This window comes from Filicampus tigris, chromosome 13, assembly GCF_054856515.1.
Source record: "Filicampus tigris isolate MCC_2025a chromosome 13, RoL_Ftig_1.0, whole genome shotgun sequence".
Lineage (NCBI taxonomy): Eukaryota > Metazoa > Chordata > Actinopteri > Syngnathiformes > Syngnathidae > Filicampus > Filicampus tigris.
Genome location: NC_141229.1, coordinates 20,194,164 through 20,212,005, shown reverse-complemented (window position 1 = coordinate 20,212,005; position 17,842 = coordinate 20,194,164). Strand labels below are relative to the sequence as shown.

General features: G+C 40.9%; 1 protein-coding gene across 1 annotated transcript in view; it reads right to left on the bottom strand.

Annotated features, from left to right (window-relative positions):
* sntg2 (syntrophin, gamma 2) overlaps positions 1-17,842 on the bottom strand; it is an 81,945-nt gene that overhangs the window by 40,068 nt on the left and 24,035 nt on the right. The window contains exons 6-8 of the mRNA XM_086050627.1: positions 17,243-17,284; positions 10,262-10,349; positions 5,961-6,040 (exon numbers count right to left, since the gene is read on the bottom strand). Coding sequence (XP_085906753.1) covers positions 5,961-6,040; positions 10,262-10,349; positions 17,243-17,284 — 210 coding nt within the window. The remainder of the gene's footprint in view (positions 1-5,960; positions 6,041-10,261; positions 10,350-17,242; positions 17,285-17,842) is intronic.

The following is a 17,842-nucleotide window of genomic DNA, read 5'->3' as shown; positions in this document are numbered from 1 at the left end:
GGCCAACATCCTCCTGTCCCCCACCGAGTCCACAGAGTCCAGGGAGCAGCCCAGGACAGACCAGTTTGTCCAGCCGCTTCTTGTCCCGGGCCGAGACGCCGCCTGCCCAGGTGACCACTCCCTGGAAAATGACCGATGCAACCACCGAGTCATAAAAGTTCCTGTGGAGTGTCCCCTGAACCCCAAAAGACCTCAGTCTCCTGAGTAGGAAGAGTCTGCTTTGACTCTTCCTGTAGAGAGCGTCTGTGTTGTCGCTCCAGTCCAGTTTATTGTTCAGATGAACACCCAGGTACTTGTAAGTTGAGACTCTCTCAACATCTGTTCCCCGGATATTCACTGGTACATGTCAGACACACAGTCCTGTGTCCTCACATACTGTGGCCGGTTTGTGAGGTAGTCCTGGATCCATGTGGTGGGCCACTCCCACCCGCTCCAGCTTGTCTCCCAATAGGGTGGGCTGGATGGTGTTGAAAGCACTGGAGAAATCAAAGAACATGATCCTCACAGTGCTCCCCGCCTTCTCCAGGATTACACACCCTATCGTTCACAAACACAGCCAGCCCTCCTCCTTTCCTCTTACCACCCTCCAGCGTCCTGTCCGCGCGTATGATTTGGAAGCCGTCCAATTCAATGACCGCGTCCGGCGTTAGCGCTGTTAGCCACGACTCCGTGAATAGTGTCAGGCTAGGCTCCCGGAATTCCCTCTCATGCCGGCCGGGTAAGCGCCACTAACTCGTCCATCTTGTTGGGGAGAGATCTAACATTCCCCATTATAACAGACGGGAGGACGGGATGGTATCGGATCCTCCTTTCCCTGCGTTTAACCCCCGCACGAGATCCCCGTCTCTTCCTCCTCAGCTCACAGTGAGTGCTGAGCATTTGTGATGTCATTTTCAGTTGACACAAGTGACAAAATGGCCGCCCAATGAGATGGCTAAAAAGGGTTGGATTTTGCTGCTTAACTCATATTTCATATTAATCATATTGCCTTGCTTAAACTAGTGGGCCTACAAAGAACATATTTGTGAAAAAAATATGTTGCTGCTACCACACCAGCCCATTGTCGGATTATTCATCCTTGCTTGCCACCGTTGCTCCAAGAGATTGATTTTCTAGACACCATATACCTTGTTACTAGTCCTTTCTGATTGCGTGATTTTTGCCATGCGTTGAGTGTTTTGTTTGATTATCCTGACGTGTTTTGTTTTCTGTGATTGGAGTTTCCTTGACGTTTGCTTGACAAGTGATTTGGCATTGTTTAATCTACTTGCAAGCGCTTTTTGTTGTTCGTTTTCTCCTGGCAGGTTACGCCAGCGGCCTTGGTTGTACTTTTACGGTAGTGAATTTTATTTTTCAGTAAATATACTTTTTTCTCCTTGCCTACGTTTATGGGATCCACCCCCTTCCAGTTCCTACTGGAAACTGTGACACTAATTTGACGTGAAACAGCATTGAATCACTCCCAAACACATACAATGACAAAATATAAATGTACAAAAAGGGGGTTGTCTCTCCTATGTGCTCCCTTACTACGCCACTTCGGCTCAGTGCAGTCAGTGACTACGACAATTTGTAACTGACAATCATGCTCAGGCTCTTTCAAGTGAACGATGAGAACGGTTTCCAGTGCACATCACTATCACTATCATTTTGACGGAAGGTGTTTGATTCTCAGTTTTAGATTCAACGTGTATTAATGAAGCGCAAAATACACATTTTAAACTGCAAACTGCCATGCGAAATATTATTTTGAGCTATATGTTTATCTGGCATTGAAAAGAAATATGCAATGTTCATTTAAAAATATGACTCAAAATAAAGAATAAACCTGCCTCCTTCAGTTGTAAAAAGGTAGTGGAGCAACATTTACAGTCACTGGGGACTTTTGTTGTCGGTTGGATGGAGGCAAATTCAGTCAGTCTCTTTGAGATGGATGAAAGGACGCCATTGTATGTGGAGAATAGGTGGTGTCGCAAGCCACCTCTTTAAGGATGGTCTTTCCACCTTCATGTATGTTAATTCTCTCACTCCTCATTCAAACCGTCTGCTTTCTCTGTCAAGAGCATGTACATTTTTGTCCCCAAAACTGTGTTGCTTTCCTTTGGGGTGTAATGTAGGTAGACATCTCAGGCTAGGTTCACACCGCAGATCTTAATGCTCAATTTTTTTGTGTAAGCGTTCATATCACATTATGAATGCGACCTCGACAAGACGTCTGCCGTATGAACACATGCGTCATCAAAGTGGCCGGCATGCGCAGAAGAACGACGAAGACGACATCACACCCGACGTTGTGTTTGCGGAAGTAAATGTGGTCCAGCGTGTCGGGGCACGTCTTAACCGTGCGTAAAAAATGAATCTATCTGAGCCGTGGCTGAATTACTACGATCGCCATAAATGTCCACTTTATGCTTCATGTTTCAAGGTGGATTAAATTAAAGTAAAATATGAAGGCAATAGTGTTATTCAAAACAACTTTGTAGATTCGATTCCCTGCTGCCAGCAATTTCCCTCTGCCTGCGCGGAGCACATTTTGGGCTCCGGATTACGTCAATGTCGGATATATGCGACCTGGCCGTTCAGACCGCGAACGCATTGGAAAAGATACGTATCCGATCTAGGGCCACATATGAAAGCGACCCAGGTCGCATTTAAAAAAATCGGAATCGAGCTGTTCAGACTGTCATAAAAAAATCAGATACAGGTCGCATATGGGCAAAAAAATCTGATCTGGGTCGCATTTGCCTGCGGTGTGAACCTAGCCTCAGTGTTGCCCCTAAAGAAGTTATCCCGTTTGTGGTGTGCCATGCACCTGCTCAGTGGTTGTTTGGTTTTCCCAATACAATATATGTATCTGTGCATTCCTCACTGCATTAGACTGCATAATGCATATACCAGATTGCTTTTCTGAGTAGGTGTGTCGGGCATCCTTTAAGTAGTTCAACTGAGAATATAGTCATCTGTTAGTTACTATTAACATAGGAGGCATTAAAGCTAAAAAAAAAACAGGCAAAGGTTCCCTCAGAACTTTTCAGGACATATGTGAACCAAACTAAAATAGTCTAACTGAAGCGTTTAAACGGGTTTCAAAAGCCGTTCCAGCCACTTGCAGGGTGCAAGTGTAAGTGTGAGTGCGTGCCAACTCGCACAGCAGCGAGCAGGATAGGATGACTGCCAAAAGCAGCGTGAGTGAATGTCGATAACGTATTTAGACAAACACGCGTGTAATTGCCCATTTATTGAGTCTGAAAAAACAATCGTGTCAATTTTTCTCATCGAGCGATGAGTCAACAGTAATTATCGTGACAGGCCTAATAATCTTAAATAGTTGAGGAAATCAACGTTTATATTATCTGTGACTATTGTGAAATAGAAATTTCTCACAAGACTTTTTAATCTCCAAATTGTTTCAAATCTCAAAAATCCATTAATTGCTGTGTTGGGCGTTGTTTGAATTTGAATGATTTCGGTTCCTCAGGTCGATTCCTGTACAAAACGATTCCAATTTTTGTGTTTGCATGATTTAAATAAGGTGTCTCCAAACTACAGCCATCTTTTTAGCAAGGCGCGGCATGAGGATGAATATTTGACACCGCTCTTGTCAATTGTCTGCACTGGGTGGCAAGGCCAGAGAAAAGAAGTCTATTTTCATCTCTCACTGCTTTGTTTACAACCAAACACACATCATTCGGTAGGGACAATGGCCACTCCAAAATCCTGAAAAATCATTTAAACCTTTTTGCTTTTTTTTTAACCTAGCTTTTTTTTCATCAAAGATGGGGCACTCTGTTGTTGATTTCTACATGTTGTGGAACATGCTTTGCAAAATACTACTACTAATAATAATAACTAATACTACTACAGTATATTTCAAGCGTTGCAGTGAGGTGACTTCATTTAATCGAACCAAGGTACATACGCGTATGTGTCGCACATGTGCTCACTTGTTCTTCTTCCAGCAAGTTGTTATTCGGGTTAGCAGCACCGTATGAGGCACCAAAATTTGGAACCGGAATTTTAAAATACAAATGATTCCGGGGGAATCGGAATGTAAGTTGCAAAGCCAATCAATTATTTTAATCCCTCTGGACACTGTGTTTCGACAGTGACACACGTGCCAGTTGACATTTTGACAAATTCCGAATGTCATGGCTGGGTTACTCCCTTTCCAACCTGAATATGCGTGCATGTATATGGCAATCGGAATATTCCGAATGCACGAGACATTTTGCACATGCTCCACCGCAAGGAATCTTGGTCGTTGTAGTGCTTGTATGCATGCTGTTTGGCGCGCAACCCATCAGAAATACACATTTAGTGATAAAATAAACATGTCGAAAGCTAGAATATGTACGACACCACACTTTTAACCTGAGGAGGAAACCATCTGCTTGTGGAGTGAGTGACATGAATATAATGTGTTTTATTGACGGAAGCAAGTAACAAACGGAGATGACGCTAATTGCGTCATTCCGTCCATGTGCCGCCGTTATTTATCTCTCTCCGCTCAAGCCATGTAAACGGGTCATTCCTAATGACTCAGAAATCTGAATTTTGACCTTAACCCAAATATTGAGTGTAAATGTAGTCAATGACTACAGTTGATATAACTCATCTTCCTGAGTGTAGTTGGGGCGTTTACATTTACGTCACAAACTGGTGGACTGATAACATTGTCAAATTAAGGATGCTAAAAAATGATTTAATTACGCTGACATTGTGTTTACGGTGCCTGATGCCAGCGTTAAGCAGTGGCTAGCGGCGTTAGGGGCAAGTCCCCTCTTAGCAGGAGCCCTCGGATTACTTTTCAGAGGCAGTTTAATGATTCTGCACATTTTGCTGCTGACAGCCTAACACAGTTGCCGTTGCTACTGATCACTTGTTTAACACACCAGGCTTACTTAAATGTGCTGTTTAAGCAAAATTGCTACTGTGGTTCTTATGTCTCTTCGTCTCATAGACCAAAATCTAAGGGCAGAGATTTGTCTAAACGCTCACGTAAATAATATACGACGTGATTGTAAATTATAGTTATAGAATATGCCAAAAATGTATATCGTCACTGTCGGGCGGAATCACTGTAGTGTAAAAATGACAACTTTACAGGTGGTAAAAAAAAGTCAGTTTGTTTGAGTTTTCAGGCACTGCTTCGCTCAAATTGTACTATTCCTTATATTGCTATTGCACACTCAATTCAACATAATACTACCTAAAAAATACATTTAATTGCTAATTTAACGCTGCCATTGATTAAGATGGTACAAACACGAAGCCAGAGGCAGCAGAGTACTTCAGAGTCCACGATCATATGAAGCCCCATAGTGCAAAAAGCCTTTGAAAACATCAAAAGCATTCGTTTGCCCTACGACATCTTCACAAAATGCCTTCTTAAGGGTCTTAAGCCATGAGTGATGCAATAAATAAAACAATCAGTTAACTCAGACAAGACAATTTCCATGCCACAATGGCGCACAAAGGCACAATCGCCCTGTTACACACAATTCTACTTATGCAAAGTCTAGCAAAATACCAAATGAAACAAAACTCCAATGCTCACAGTTAGACTGCACTTTGCGCAAGACTTGCGCTCGTAATGAAAATATGGATTTTTCATCATTTTATTCCTAGCTCTAAGTCAGGTGCTAACATTTATCAGCGTTCAGAAATGTTTGTGGTACTCATGTGAATTATTTTTGCTTTGCCACACAAAAGATACAATAACAATTGTTGTTGTCAATATCATTGATTTTAAGCCATTACAAAATAAACTAGCTTTGATAGTGTAAAAGGAAACCAGGAGCAAGCAAAGAAATTTCTAAAAGTGTTTTTAACATAACTGTGGCAACATAGTATAATAATAATCAGTCTGATGACTGTAAATAACTTGAAACATTTGGATAGTAGAAATATAAATCATGAGAAATTCTGTATATAGGATATGTCAGACATCTGTCGCCTACTGTGTCGCCATTTAAATGAGAGCTGCAGTCGAAGAGGGAGGAGGATTCGCCACTGTGATCACCAGATGGCCCAGGAGACCCTGTGAAGAGGAGACACGCTTAGCACAAATGTCCTCAAGTCAAATATTCAGTTCAACATGATTTCATTCCATCACAAGGGCATCTACACATTTAACAGTGTCACTTGGCCCCCAAAGTCAATGCCATACTATCCATCATTCTGTCATTATCTGCAATTATCAAGCCATGACATGAGAGAAGTGTAAAGCTGATGTTCATTTGTTGACTTCATTTGTTTTTTATAGACAAGATTTCATGTTACACTAGTTTTTTTTCTTTTATTTACAATGTGTATAAAATAGAGTAAAAAACATACTGTTAATAAAATTAAGTTCACTTGTGAGGACAAAAACTACAAACAAACATACCAGAGGAACAAAACATCAACGAAGGCAACACATGAGAAAGTTACATAGTAATCACGAGAAATGAAATACCCACTTATATAGACACATTGGAAAAGTTCATTTGGCAACATTTGACATCCCGACCACTGGACTGCATTTCGGAAGACATGTGGTTTGATTAGGTATTATAACATACTGTCAGTAACTCGACGGACCATTGATGGTATCTAAAACAGCAAAGTGATTTTCCCCCCATCTTTCTTCTTTTGTTCAGAGATTTGTAGCTATTAACGTTCACTGCATCGAGGGGCTTTTTTCAGTTTGAGTTTGAAATGTCCGACTGTACAGCAGTTGAATGCACTTCGCGTCTCGCCGAGACCCAACTGCCCGTATTGTAATTTACAAGTCGTGCCAAAACGATTTATAATTCCACATGCACCACTGAAAAAAGACAAGCGCAGTCTCTATTGCCAAAATACAGAGAGGGTCATGAGCACTGCAATGAATGGGAGCGGGTTAAATGGGAAGCCGTCCTTTAAAAAGCAAAAAGTTACCGTAAGTTAAATGGCCATTAATGTGGCAAGTATACATCCAGACTTGGATATTTATTAACAGAGCTGGCCATTCCGCCTAGCCGACGGACCGGTCCGTCTATCCACCTATGACGGACGCCCATTTGCAGGTGATAAACGGGAAATGAAAAAATAAAACACGGATTAGGCATAAGCGGATGTGGACTTTCGTTTGACGCAGATGCTGTAAGTTTGCTGCTTGATTCATGTATTTTGTATGTATTCATCAGCGTAAAAAAATTAAGACTAGAAAAGTTTACTTGCATCTTTAATAAAAACATTTAGTAAAAATATGTAAAGTTATGTAATTTATTGTAGAATAAATCTGTTTTGGGGTGTATTTGAAACTTCTGTCATATATTTGAATTGTTTATGATAAGTTTAACTTGGGCAGTTAGAGATTTATTGTCCAGTAGCAGAACTTTAAAATATATTATATATTACCGTATTGGCCTGAATACAAGACGGCCCTGATTATAAGACGACTCCCTCTTTTTCAAGACTCAAGTTTGAAAAAAGTTTTTTGGAACACCAAATTAATTTTTATACAGAAAATAATTACAGTACATCTGAAACAAATGATTATAACAATAGAAAAGGCATGTTATTTTGCCTCATTCAAATCTTAATATCTGAACATTTAAATATGTAAACTAAAGTGCAATCACATTCGTAAATGAATGGCTTCTGGTTTTTGAAATGTATATAAACCAATCTATAGTGATCAAACAACAAAATTGCAATAACTGCATTAACCATCAAAGTGAAGTCTAACTGTAACTGTAGTCTTAAAACAAATCTGAATAAGGAAAAACATTGCAATAAAGTAAGGCAAACTGGTTTAACTTGAGAGTAACTGAGATCAGTCATGACGGAACATTACTGCTCACAAATAATTATCTGCCTCGCTGTGCTCAGTGTCACTGTCCTTAATCCCATCCTCTGGCTCCTCCCATAGCACGTCATCCTCACGTGACTGGGGTTGCTTTGGCCTGCGGAGTCAAGTTCAGCATTCGCTTCAATGATATCTGGCGCCATCAAGCGTCGTGAATGGGTATAATGTCTAGACCCCGAATATAAGACGACCCCCACTTTTTCAGTCTTATTTCAATGCAAAAAACACCGTCTTATATTCGGGCCAATACGGTATATATTATACAGCTGACTGGGAGCCAGTGTAAAGCCTTTAGGATTGGAGTAATATGTTCTGATCTCTTTGTTCTGGTCAGAACCTGAGTTTAAACCAAAGTCAGTAGCAGGGAAGGGAAAACCTCTGCTAAAAGAAACAGACGGCATTCGCAGAATTATTTCATATTGTTTAAAGTGTGACGCCAGAGCAAAGCCTCTGTCAACACACTGGCTCTGCATTTTCAACCGACAATGAGGTATTGCCAGCCTGAATTGCCATCCCACACGCTATAGCTGTCATGTCTGTTTCCCTCTCACCCTCGCTAATGAGAGATGGCCCCAAAAATGAAAAGAAGAAATTGCACAACCGCAGAAACTGAGAATATTGTCTCAGAGGTGGAGGCAAGAAAAACACTACTTTTTCAAAGCGTTTCCATTAGATCAATGGACAAATAAAAGATCACAGAAGTTGTAAATGCAGTTTCACTTGAAGTGACAGGTGCTGAAAAAGTGGTTTGATATGAAAGTGGATGCAAAGAAAAGGATATTGGACCAGACAAAAAAGATGGAAACCTGAGGAGTATAAGGACGATGTGGTCTTACACCAGAGGATGAGTGATTGTCTATTATAATATGAAACTCTGACGCCTCTGGAGTGTGTGTGTGTTATTGCCCTGGCTGTAAATTGTATATTGTTAGTGTGTGGCTGCTGTCTCTGATGATGTGTGTGCATGTGAGTGGGTGCGAGTGCGCTTCCTCTAAATAGGATCACCGTGATGACATCAGGTGGCTGGCAGCGATTGGTTGAGGAAGCAAAGCAATGGGTGTGGAAGCGAACAGTGATTGCCAAGACCTAACCGCCATGAGTTTAAAGAGCCATTTGTGTAACGATCCCCACGTTCCGCAGTTTTCTCTAGCAGCAGGTGCACGCGAGGTCGGAGATCGTACTGGCACTCGCTGTAAATATTGCCGTTTTGCTAGGATTTTAGATTGAATTTCCCCTTGTTTCCTTGATATGACCTCCTTGAATAACGGATTTCCATCGACCATTTGGACGAATCATCAATTCGAACTTCTGATTTGAATGAGTTGCGTTTGAAAAGTTCCCTCGCGTTTCAAAAACATTGATCAAGCGTTCAGAAGGCATCAGCAGGTAAATGGACCATTAGACTAACTTCTTTCTGAATGTATCGTGAAGTTTCATTGCAGTCTGAAAAATGTAAGGTATTTCTCGCTGGTTTCCTCCCACATTCCAAAAACATGCACGGTAGGTTGATTGAACACTGAATTGTCCCTAGGTTTGACTGTGAGTGTGAATGGTTGTTCGTGTTTGTGTGCCCTGCGATAATAATGACGTGGTTGTGTATGCATTGATGCATTCATTACATGGTGATGTGATGTGTGCACTCCCATCGACACGATCTATGCCAGCCTGGATCGCATTGTGAAGCTCCCCATACAAGATTGTACGACTCTTTATCAAAAGATGGTGGCAGTCAAGAAAGATGCACGTTGCGACAGAAATACCAAGTAGGATGTGGGCAATAATCATGAAGAAAAGTGTGGATATATTGAAAGGTGAGGCTCACTCTCATTCAATTGAATGGACGCGAGGCTCGCTTGAACATTTTTACAGCAAGCTCAGCTATATTATCCACGGGTAAATCTGAAATTATAAATAAGGTCACCAATGTTCTAAAACTCCATATATGTGTACCGTCTGTATATACATGACAGTAACATGAAAATATATTTCTTGCGTGTGTGTTGTCTAGGTAGCAGTGGTTGTGTGTGTGCGTCCCTTGCTTGGCTCTGCGTGTGTCCTTCCTCCCTCTCGCCCTCCGCATGATGATTTTGCCATTGGCTGGCTTTAACTGTCAAACTTGAAAGGATGAATGAGGTTGGTTGAACTGAACTTTACATGCAACACAAGCTTGACAAGGTCATTTAACTGACATCATCCTCATTTCGATGTTAATATCTTGAATGTTCATATCTCAATTTCAATACGATAGAGATACATCGCCCAGCCCTCGTGCAGACCACATTTTCATTTTGTTGATCAATTTAATGCTTTTAAATTATACCAAAGCAAAACATGTTGGATGAATAAAGGTTACATAAAAAGGTACACATAAACATAAAATCAAACTGTTATTGAAACGTTTAAAAACATAAAATGCAAGACACTTACCTAGAGGCAGTTTGAGAAAGGATGGGACTTCTCGCAGATACCGCACGGTTATGATGACTTCGTCTCCGGCGGTGCGCAAGAGGTGAACCTGACAAAGATGGAGAAAGATTGATTTTGATTGATTGATTGATTGATTGAACATATAAACAAAGCATAAAAGACCCCTTGTTCTATATACATTATTATAAATCATGTTATCAAGTTAATAAACAAGTAGGTTATTCATATACAGTATGTATATTTTTCCTGTGTGTATACATACACATACAGATAGATAGATAGATAGATAGATGGATAGATAGAGAGATAGAGTGAGGCGTCCAGTAGGCATCCTAATCAAATGCCTGAGCCACCTCATCTGGCTCCTCTCAATGTGGAGGAGCAGCGGCTCGACACTGAGTCCCTCCCAGATGATTAAGCTTCTCACCCTATTTCTAAGGGAGAGCCCAGACACCCTGCGGAGGAAACCCATTTCAGCCGCTCGTATCCGGCAGCTTGTTCTTTCGGTCACAACCCACAGCTCGTGAGCACAGGTGAGTGTAGGAACGTAGACCGACCGGTAAATCGAGAGCTTCACCTTTCGGCTCAGCTCCTTCTTCACCACAGATACAGAGTCTGCTTAACAGTATATCCATCCATCCATTATCAATACCGCTTATCCTCACAAGGGTCGCGGGGCGTGCTGGAGCCTATACCAGCTAACTTCGGGCAGTAGGCGGGGGACACCACGAATTGTTTGCCTGCCAATTGCAGGGCACACGGAGACAAACATCCGCACTCACAATCACACCTAGGGGCAATTTAGAGTGTCCAATCAACTTACCATGCATGTTTTTGGAATGTGGGAGGAAACCGGAGTACCCGGAGAAAACCCACGCAGGCACGGGGAGAACATGCAAACTCCACACAGGGAGGCCGGAGCCGGGATCGAACCCACGACCTCTGAACTGTGAGGCGGACGTGCTAACCAGTCGTCCACCATGGCGCCCCTTAACAGTATATATCCCAAATAAAACGCTTTCATGACTGTTTACATTGTAGATTCTCACTGAAGGCATCAAAACTATGAATGAACACGTGTGGAGTTACTCTATGTACTTAACAAAAAAAGGTGAAATATCTGAAAACATTATTTTGAACCCAATCAAGACCGAGAGCTGGACCGCAGAGTGAAGGCAAAGGTGCCAACAAGTGCGAAACACCTCTGGGAACTCCTTCAAGACTGTTGGAAAAACATTTCAGGTGACTACCTCTTGAAGCTGAATGAATTGAGAGAATGGCAAGAGCGTGCAAAGCAGTAATCCGAGCTAAGGGTGGCTATTTTGAAGGAAATAGAATTTTTTCACCTTTTTGTTAAGTACATAACTCCACGTCTTCATTCATAGTTTTAATGCCTTCCGTGAGAATCTACAATGCATATAGTCATGAAAATAAAGAAAACGCATTGAATGCGAACACAACAAGCGATTCACACCCTTTCAATTGCATTTCCTAATTGTTCGATAAATTACAACAACAATTTGATAAATTGACAGACAGTCACAATGAAAGGTCAGCAGTGAATGAGCAACTTAAAATCAGTGCAATAAAAGCTTATATAGATTTAATGCACACATTTTTTTTTTTACAGATGGGCAGTACATAGCCTACAAGACAAAGAACAAGATTTAAAATGTGTAATCATTAATTTGATGTTTTTGGGATAATTTCTAGTGGTGCAGCAAATCTTCTGAAGTTTCATCGCCAGATTATGATGCCCAATAATAATGCGCGGACTGCAGCTAACGACAAATTGATTGCATGCTTACGACCCTAGTGAGGAGAAGTGATTCGGAAAATGGATGGATGGGTGGATAGCAAACTCTATGACACAGCACTGTGTTGTTACTGTCATAATAGTAATTAATACTTGTTGTAATACAAATGGCCACGGCTCGTTGAAATGCAGCTAGGGTGAGTTATATTTTTGTTTATTTTTATATTGCTTCTTGTGAACGCAATATAAAAGACACTGAAGACACTATATGAAGCCACTGCACTTATTGAAAATGTGTGTATGCGCAATTATGTGTACAATGTGCATTGCTGAACGGTCACTGCTAAGTACACAATTACATAAGGGATTTATTATGCAGTAAAACACTCATGCAGGCAACCATGCAGTAATGGTCCTGACAGAATTTTAAAAATACAAAAATTAAGATAAATTGTTCAGGAAGGAAGGAGGAAAGGAAAGATAGAAAAGACATGATTTTACTCTGCCACTACAGATAGTACTGTTTGTGGTGTACTGTATGTCTTAACATTTGTTGAATGTTGTTTAAAATTTTAAGTTTAAATTTATTTATCCAAGATATTTTATTGTTCTTCATTTCAATGCAAATGTTCTATGAGAATTGAAAGATATTTGCACTTAAAAACGACGTACACTAATTATTTTTGTTCTAACATCATCAGTATGTCATTGGTATTGAAAAAAACAACAACAAACAAACGATATTACTGTTTATTGTGAAGGTTTCTGGGTGAATATATCGTCCGGAAAAATTTGTTATCGTGACAGGCCAACCAATAAATTATACACTGTCGAAAATGAAATGTCGAATATGAAGCTTTTTTACCTCAAGGCTTCGAGTGTTTTCTGGGGAAACCCTGTTGCAATTAATTTATCTCAGAAACCTGGCTACACACTCAGATTCCAGATGCTTCAGTGCTATGAGAAACAAAGGCAAAGTGAAAATTCATCGCCAGATTATGATGTCCAAGATACGCAACCCCTGTTGAGGATAAATGTTTCAGAAAATAGATGGATGGTGTTCTACTGTACTTGTTGGAAGACAAATGGCCACGACTCCTTGAAGTAGTGGTGGTGAGCGATACTTTTAATCATTTCTTTTTGTTTTGGTTCTTGAAAATGTCTTCACATGAAAACGGCCAGTAGCACTAAATTGTTTGATGCCCTGCCTTTATTCAAAAAAATATGTGTGCAATATGCATTATTGAAATGTCACTGCAAAGTAAATAATTCTGTGAGTGATTTATTCTTTCAAGCATTAATGTTAAATATATAAAACACTAGTTGGGGTGATAACAAAATATGACTAACTGTTAATAGGTACTGATACGCAAAAGAGCTTTTGAGATTGCTCATGGCCTCACCATCAGAAGTGACAAGAGTTCAGTCAGTAGCAAAACATGCAACTGTAGTATGTTGTCACTGACCACCTTTTTGTCTGCAACAACAGATACATTTGAAGCAGGAAGTTATCGTTTATCGGACAAAAACGTTATCGTGCATCCCTAGATATATGATTTGGGTGAAAGTTCTGAATACACCAATGAGGGTTTCAGCAGCTGATACAAAGGAAGAAACAAAGACAATAACGTTTTTAAGGTAAAAAAAAACAACAACTATGTTAACAACTTAACAACAACTATGGTAACCTGTTTGTCAAAAGACAGTCTGGTAAACAGTGTGAAGTTGTCACAGTTGAGCTGTCGATGAAAGGAGAGAAATTCTGAGCAGATCGGGTGAGGGATTATGGACTGATTATGATAATTTCAGATTTGTTGCAATTTAGTTTGAGGCACTATTTTGTTTCAGTAATGCTGTTAGTGACGATAGTGTGGGCAGCAGAAGTGATGGCTTTAGTTGATATACTGTAAATGACTGAATGTCTGGGCATCGTCCCTCCGTCCCAGAGTTTCCGTCCTGCATATTTAATCGACCCACGTGATCCCAGTCAGTCGGAGTCAGCCAACCGGCGTAGAGAACGGACTTAAACGATACCACGTCACACAAAGGTCCCACACTCCTGACACGCGGTCGAGTACGCAAAAAAATAAAAAATAAGAGTGTTACTTAGCTTGTGGTCCCACAGAAGCAATGACATTTTCCTTTTAATTCACCTATCACCACACTGTGCGTGTGTGTGTCTTCAGTTCTTTTTCGTTTGATATTTTTTCTTCGTTTGTCGGCGTATCTGCTCGTGCGGCGCCTGCGTGTGTTGTGACGTTACGTTCTTGACGCCGATTGGCTGTCTCCGACGAGGGACGGGACCACGTGGGTCGATTAAATATGCAGGACGGAAACTCGGGGACGGAGGGACGATGCCCAGCTCTGCGGTCTCACTTATCAAAGAGTGCGTAGAATTCAAACTAAAAGTGTATGCACGCACAAAATCCGAACATGGCGTGCAAAAAAAATCCGGCCTATCAAACCGTGCGTACATACACATACCTGTAGGACGTTTTCCCTTGATAAGTCACTGAACTTGGGAGCCCGAATGTACCGCCCTCTATATGGCCAAATCTATCCATATATGGTCAGTGCAAAACCAGTTCATGAAAACGAATTAACCATGCTGGCCAATGCCTTGTGAAAGATGAATTATGACGACAATGCTTTTCAGTGGGGTGCAAACAAGGATGGGAATCCTGTTTGGTGGCCTAAGTTGGCATCGTACAAAAAATATCAACAAACACGACCGGCAGGACAGAAGGAAATGCAAAGTGCTCTGACTTAAACGGAGATGATTATACAATTGGGATGGTGCGACCCATCGAGACTTACTTGCTGCTCCATCGTTATGGATGGCAGACGCAGGTGTGCGCTCAGACAGAGGGACACAACTTGGAAATGCAAATGTTACTGCACTGAAAAAAGTAGCCTATTCAATTTACGTAATTGGTGTACATTGGTTACGCATATGGTTAAAATGTGATAAACTTGTGTATATTACAGTAAAGTCTCCAACAAAATATAGAAAAAAGTGCTGGCTGCGTCGTTGGTGGCCGGGATGTTTTAGCTCAGCAATCAGCGCAATTTGGTTCCCAACCAGTGACTTGCGCGTGAGTGCGGCTTCGAACCCCAAGTGCGACCCAGCAAGTGCAGTCGCGCTGCAGGCGGACTGCGCAGCAACACCATCATCTAACTGAAAAAAAAAATCAATTGGATTTATTTAATTCGGACATGTACATCGGTTGCAGGCGACAAACTTATTCTAACGTCTTCCAGAGACACGACATCAGAGGTATCTTAATTATCTCCCTTTTTATTATTCCAACACGGCTACTGTGGTAACTGTGGGCCGTAGCCGACTCCAACTACAGTGCAAAAACAGAACACCGTCACAAGAACACATGGATCTCTTTTCCTTCTCGCTTTCCGCTAGCTCCTCCCTCACTCGCACACATCTCCCATCCAGCGAGTCACGCAATGCATTCAGGAACCTCGGGAACAACACAACTCGATCAGCAAAACACAAATCACAACACAGATAACTCAATTCGTTACACCATATTTAAATATTTTAAGAGTAGACAATTACGTCCGTTATCTGTCAGTTATTTTTATTCATGTGCAACCGTCCGAATTAAGTAAATACAAAGCCCCACGAGTTGGTTTGTTTTTTTGTGTGACATATTGTTGCAACTTCAGTCATCGATGCACGATCAAGAAATTGAAGCACTGTTCAGTCTTTCATTGACAATATACAATAAAATTATGATAAAAGAATAGACTGGTTTTGTGTCCGTTGTTTATTCCTCAAGAGTTACGAGATAGGAGAGTTGCTGAAGGAAGCTTATCAGTCCCCAAAATGTGCGTACAGATAGAGCTTCCGTAAATGTGCGCACTTTTTCTCCTCAATTTTTGGGGTAGAGGGTCACGTACTTAACGCAGCACATTGCTGACGCATCTTTCACGGCTGTTTTGTGCGCACGCAGCTTTGATAAGTCCGGGCCGCTGTATACTTGCGCAAATTTTCCCGTCAAGTTTTTTTTTGATAGGTCACATACTCTGCGCAGGAAGTTGCCCCGTTCTGTGCGTACGAGGCGTTGATAAGTGAGAACCCAGGTCATCTACAAAGCAATGGTACTGAAAGCCATGATCACAGGTGTGACCAAGGGGGTAATAGAAAGAAGAGAGACATAGAAACTGACCAATTAAGAATGTACCAAACTGTTGTGTCAATGTGTTTTGCTTTCCTTCTTAAAGATTCATGTCATTGATATTGATGTTGTTTTTCAGCCACATGTTAGCCTGCATTTGGTATTTCCCTGCACTTTAAATTGGTACCGGCAGGCAAGCAGTTGCCCAATGCCATGCCAACACCTGATATCAACTTCAAACCGATATGCCTCATTCAAGTAACAATAGACTAGACCACATCAGGCATTTTTGCTGAAATCTTTCCATTAAAACTGAAAGCGTAAATGTCAATTACATCTTGACTTCTCTATTTCAAATCCATTGTGGTGGAGTATAAAGGCACAATCACGCAACTGTTATTGTCCATATTGTGGCAGAAAGATGTTGAAAGGACAAATCATTATTTGTGGGTGTGACATCGGCATTCGGTGTCTAGCCAACAAAGCATTTGTAACCTTTTTTCTTCAGCTACCTCCAGTGCAATATCAACTACCACAATATTTCTGACAGCCAGAAATAACTGACAGATTGGTATAATAAAATAAAATAACACTAATAAAAAAAAAGAAAGACCATGGTGAAAGAGAAGGTTTGAATATTTCTCGCCAGTAGTTGCGAAGTTCCTAAATTCAATTTGGAATGTCTAATTCTGTGAGGTTTAACTGACAGTTTCTTTATCCTAGCATCTGTCAGTGCTCAGAATGTAATAACCTGTGATTAAAAGTTCTGCATGTTGATCGAACAAGAAATTAACTCTTCGTTGTGTGTCTGAAGCTCTAGTTTTGAGGTTAACGCGTGAAAGGGAGAGAAAATACTTTTCTTTTGCTAATCCCTCCAAAACAAAGCGCCCTGAACCTTTGTCACAACCGATCTACATCTATGGAGTCTTTCAATTTATCACAATAAAAAGTAGAAGGAAACAACCCCCTGCCAGGATGACAACTTGAATTATTGATGTGCACTTCATGTTTTATAATCACTCCAGTCTCGTGGTAAACAAAAAGATGAGTGCTAACACTAAAAATATATATATATATATATATACTCACAACTTGCTCATGAGTACAACGCTCCACATTGATGCCATTGACCTAAAGAAACCAAGAGAGAGGATAGTTCAGTATAGTAATATTGCAACTCCCTATTTCTAAGTGCGTAAATCAAAACAGCAGTTTGACATTTCAGTCTTACACAGAAACACAAACGCAAGCCCGTTTAAGGTAGGCGGACTGGCCTATAGGCGATTACTATTTGCTCAGGCCGGACAAAAAGGCAGATAGACGGACGACCGAAGGGTACCGCAGGCGGAAGGCGATAAAGGGACCGGGAAGTTTTAGTAAAATGCCCAGCTCTGTAATTGTAAATACGTTTCAGTGTTGGAAAGACAAAATATGTGTGCCGTATACACTTTAGTCTGGACGGTGGCCATTGGGTTGCTGTCTCGCTGTCTTAAACCTGGTAAAAAAAAATCATTTATATGTGAAAGCTTCTTTTATTGGGCTGTTCTTTGTGACCTCGCCACATCATGCTACGGCAATTCATATTTTGAATTCCAAATTCATATATATATATATATATATGAGCCATTCTACCGAATTGGTTGAAATTGCTGTCCCACAATGAAAATCAAATTTAAAAAAACAATGAAG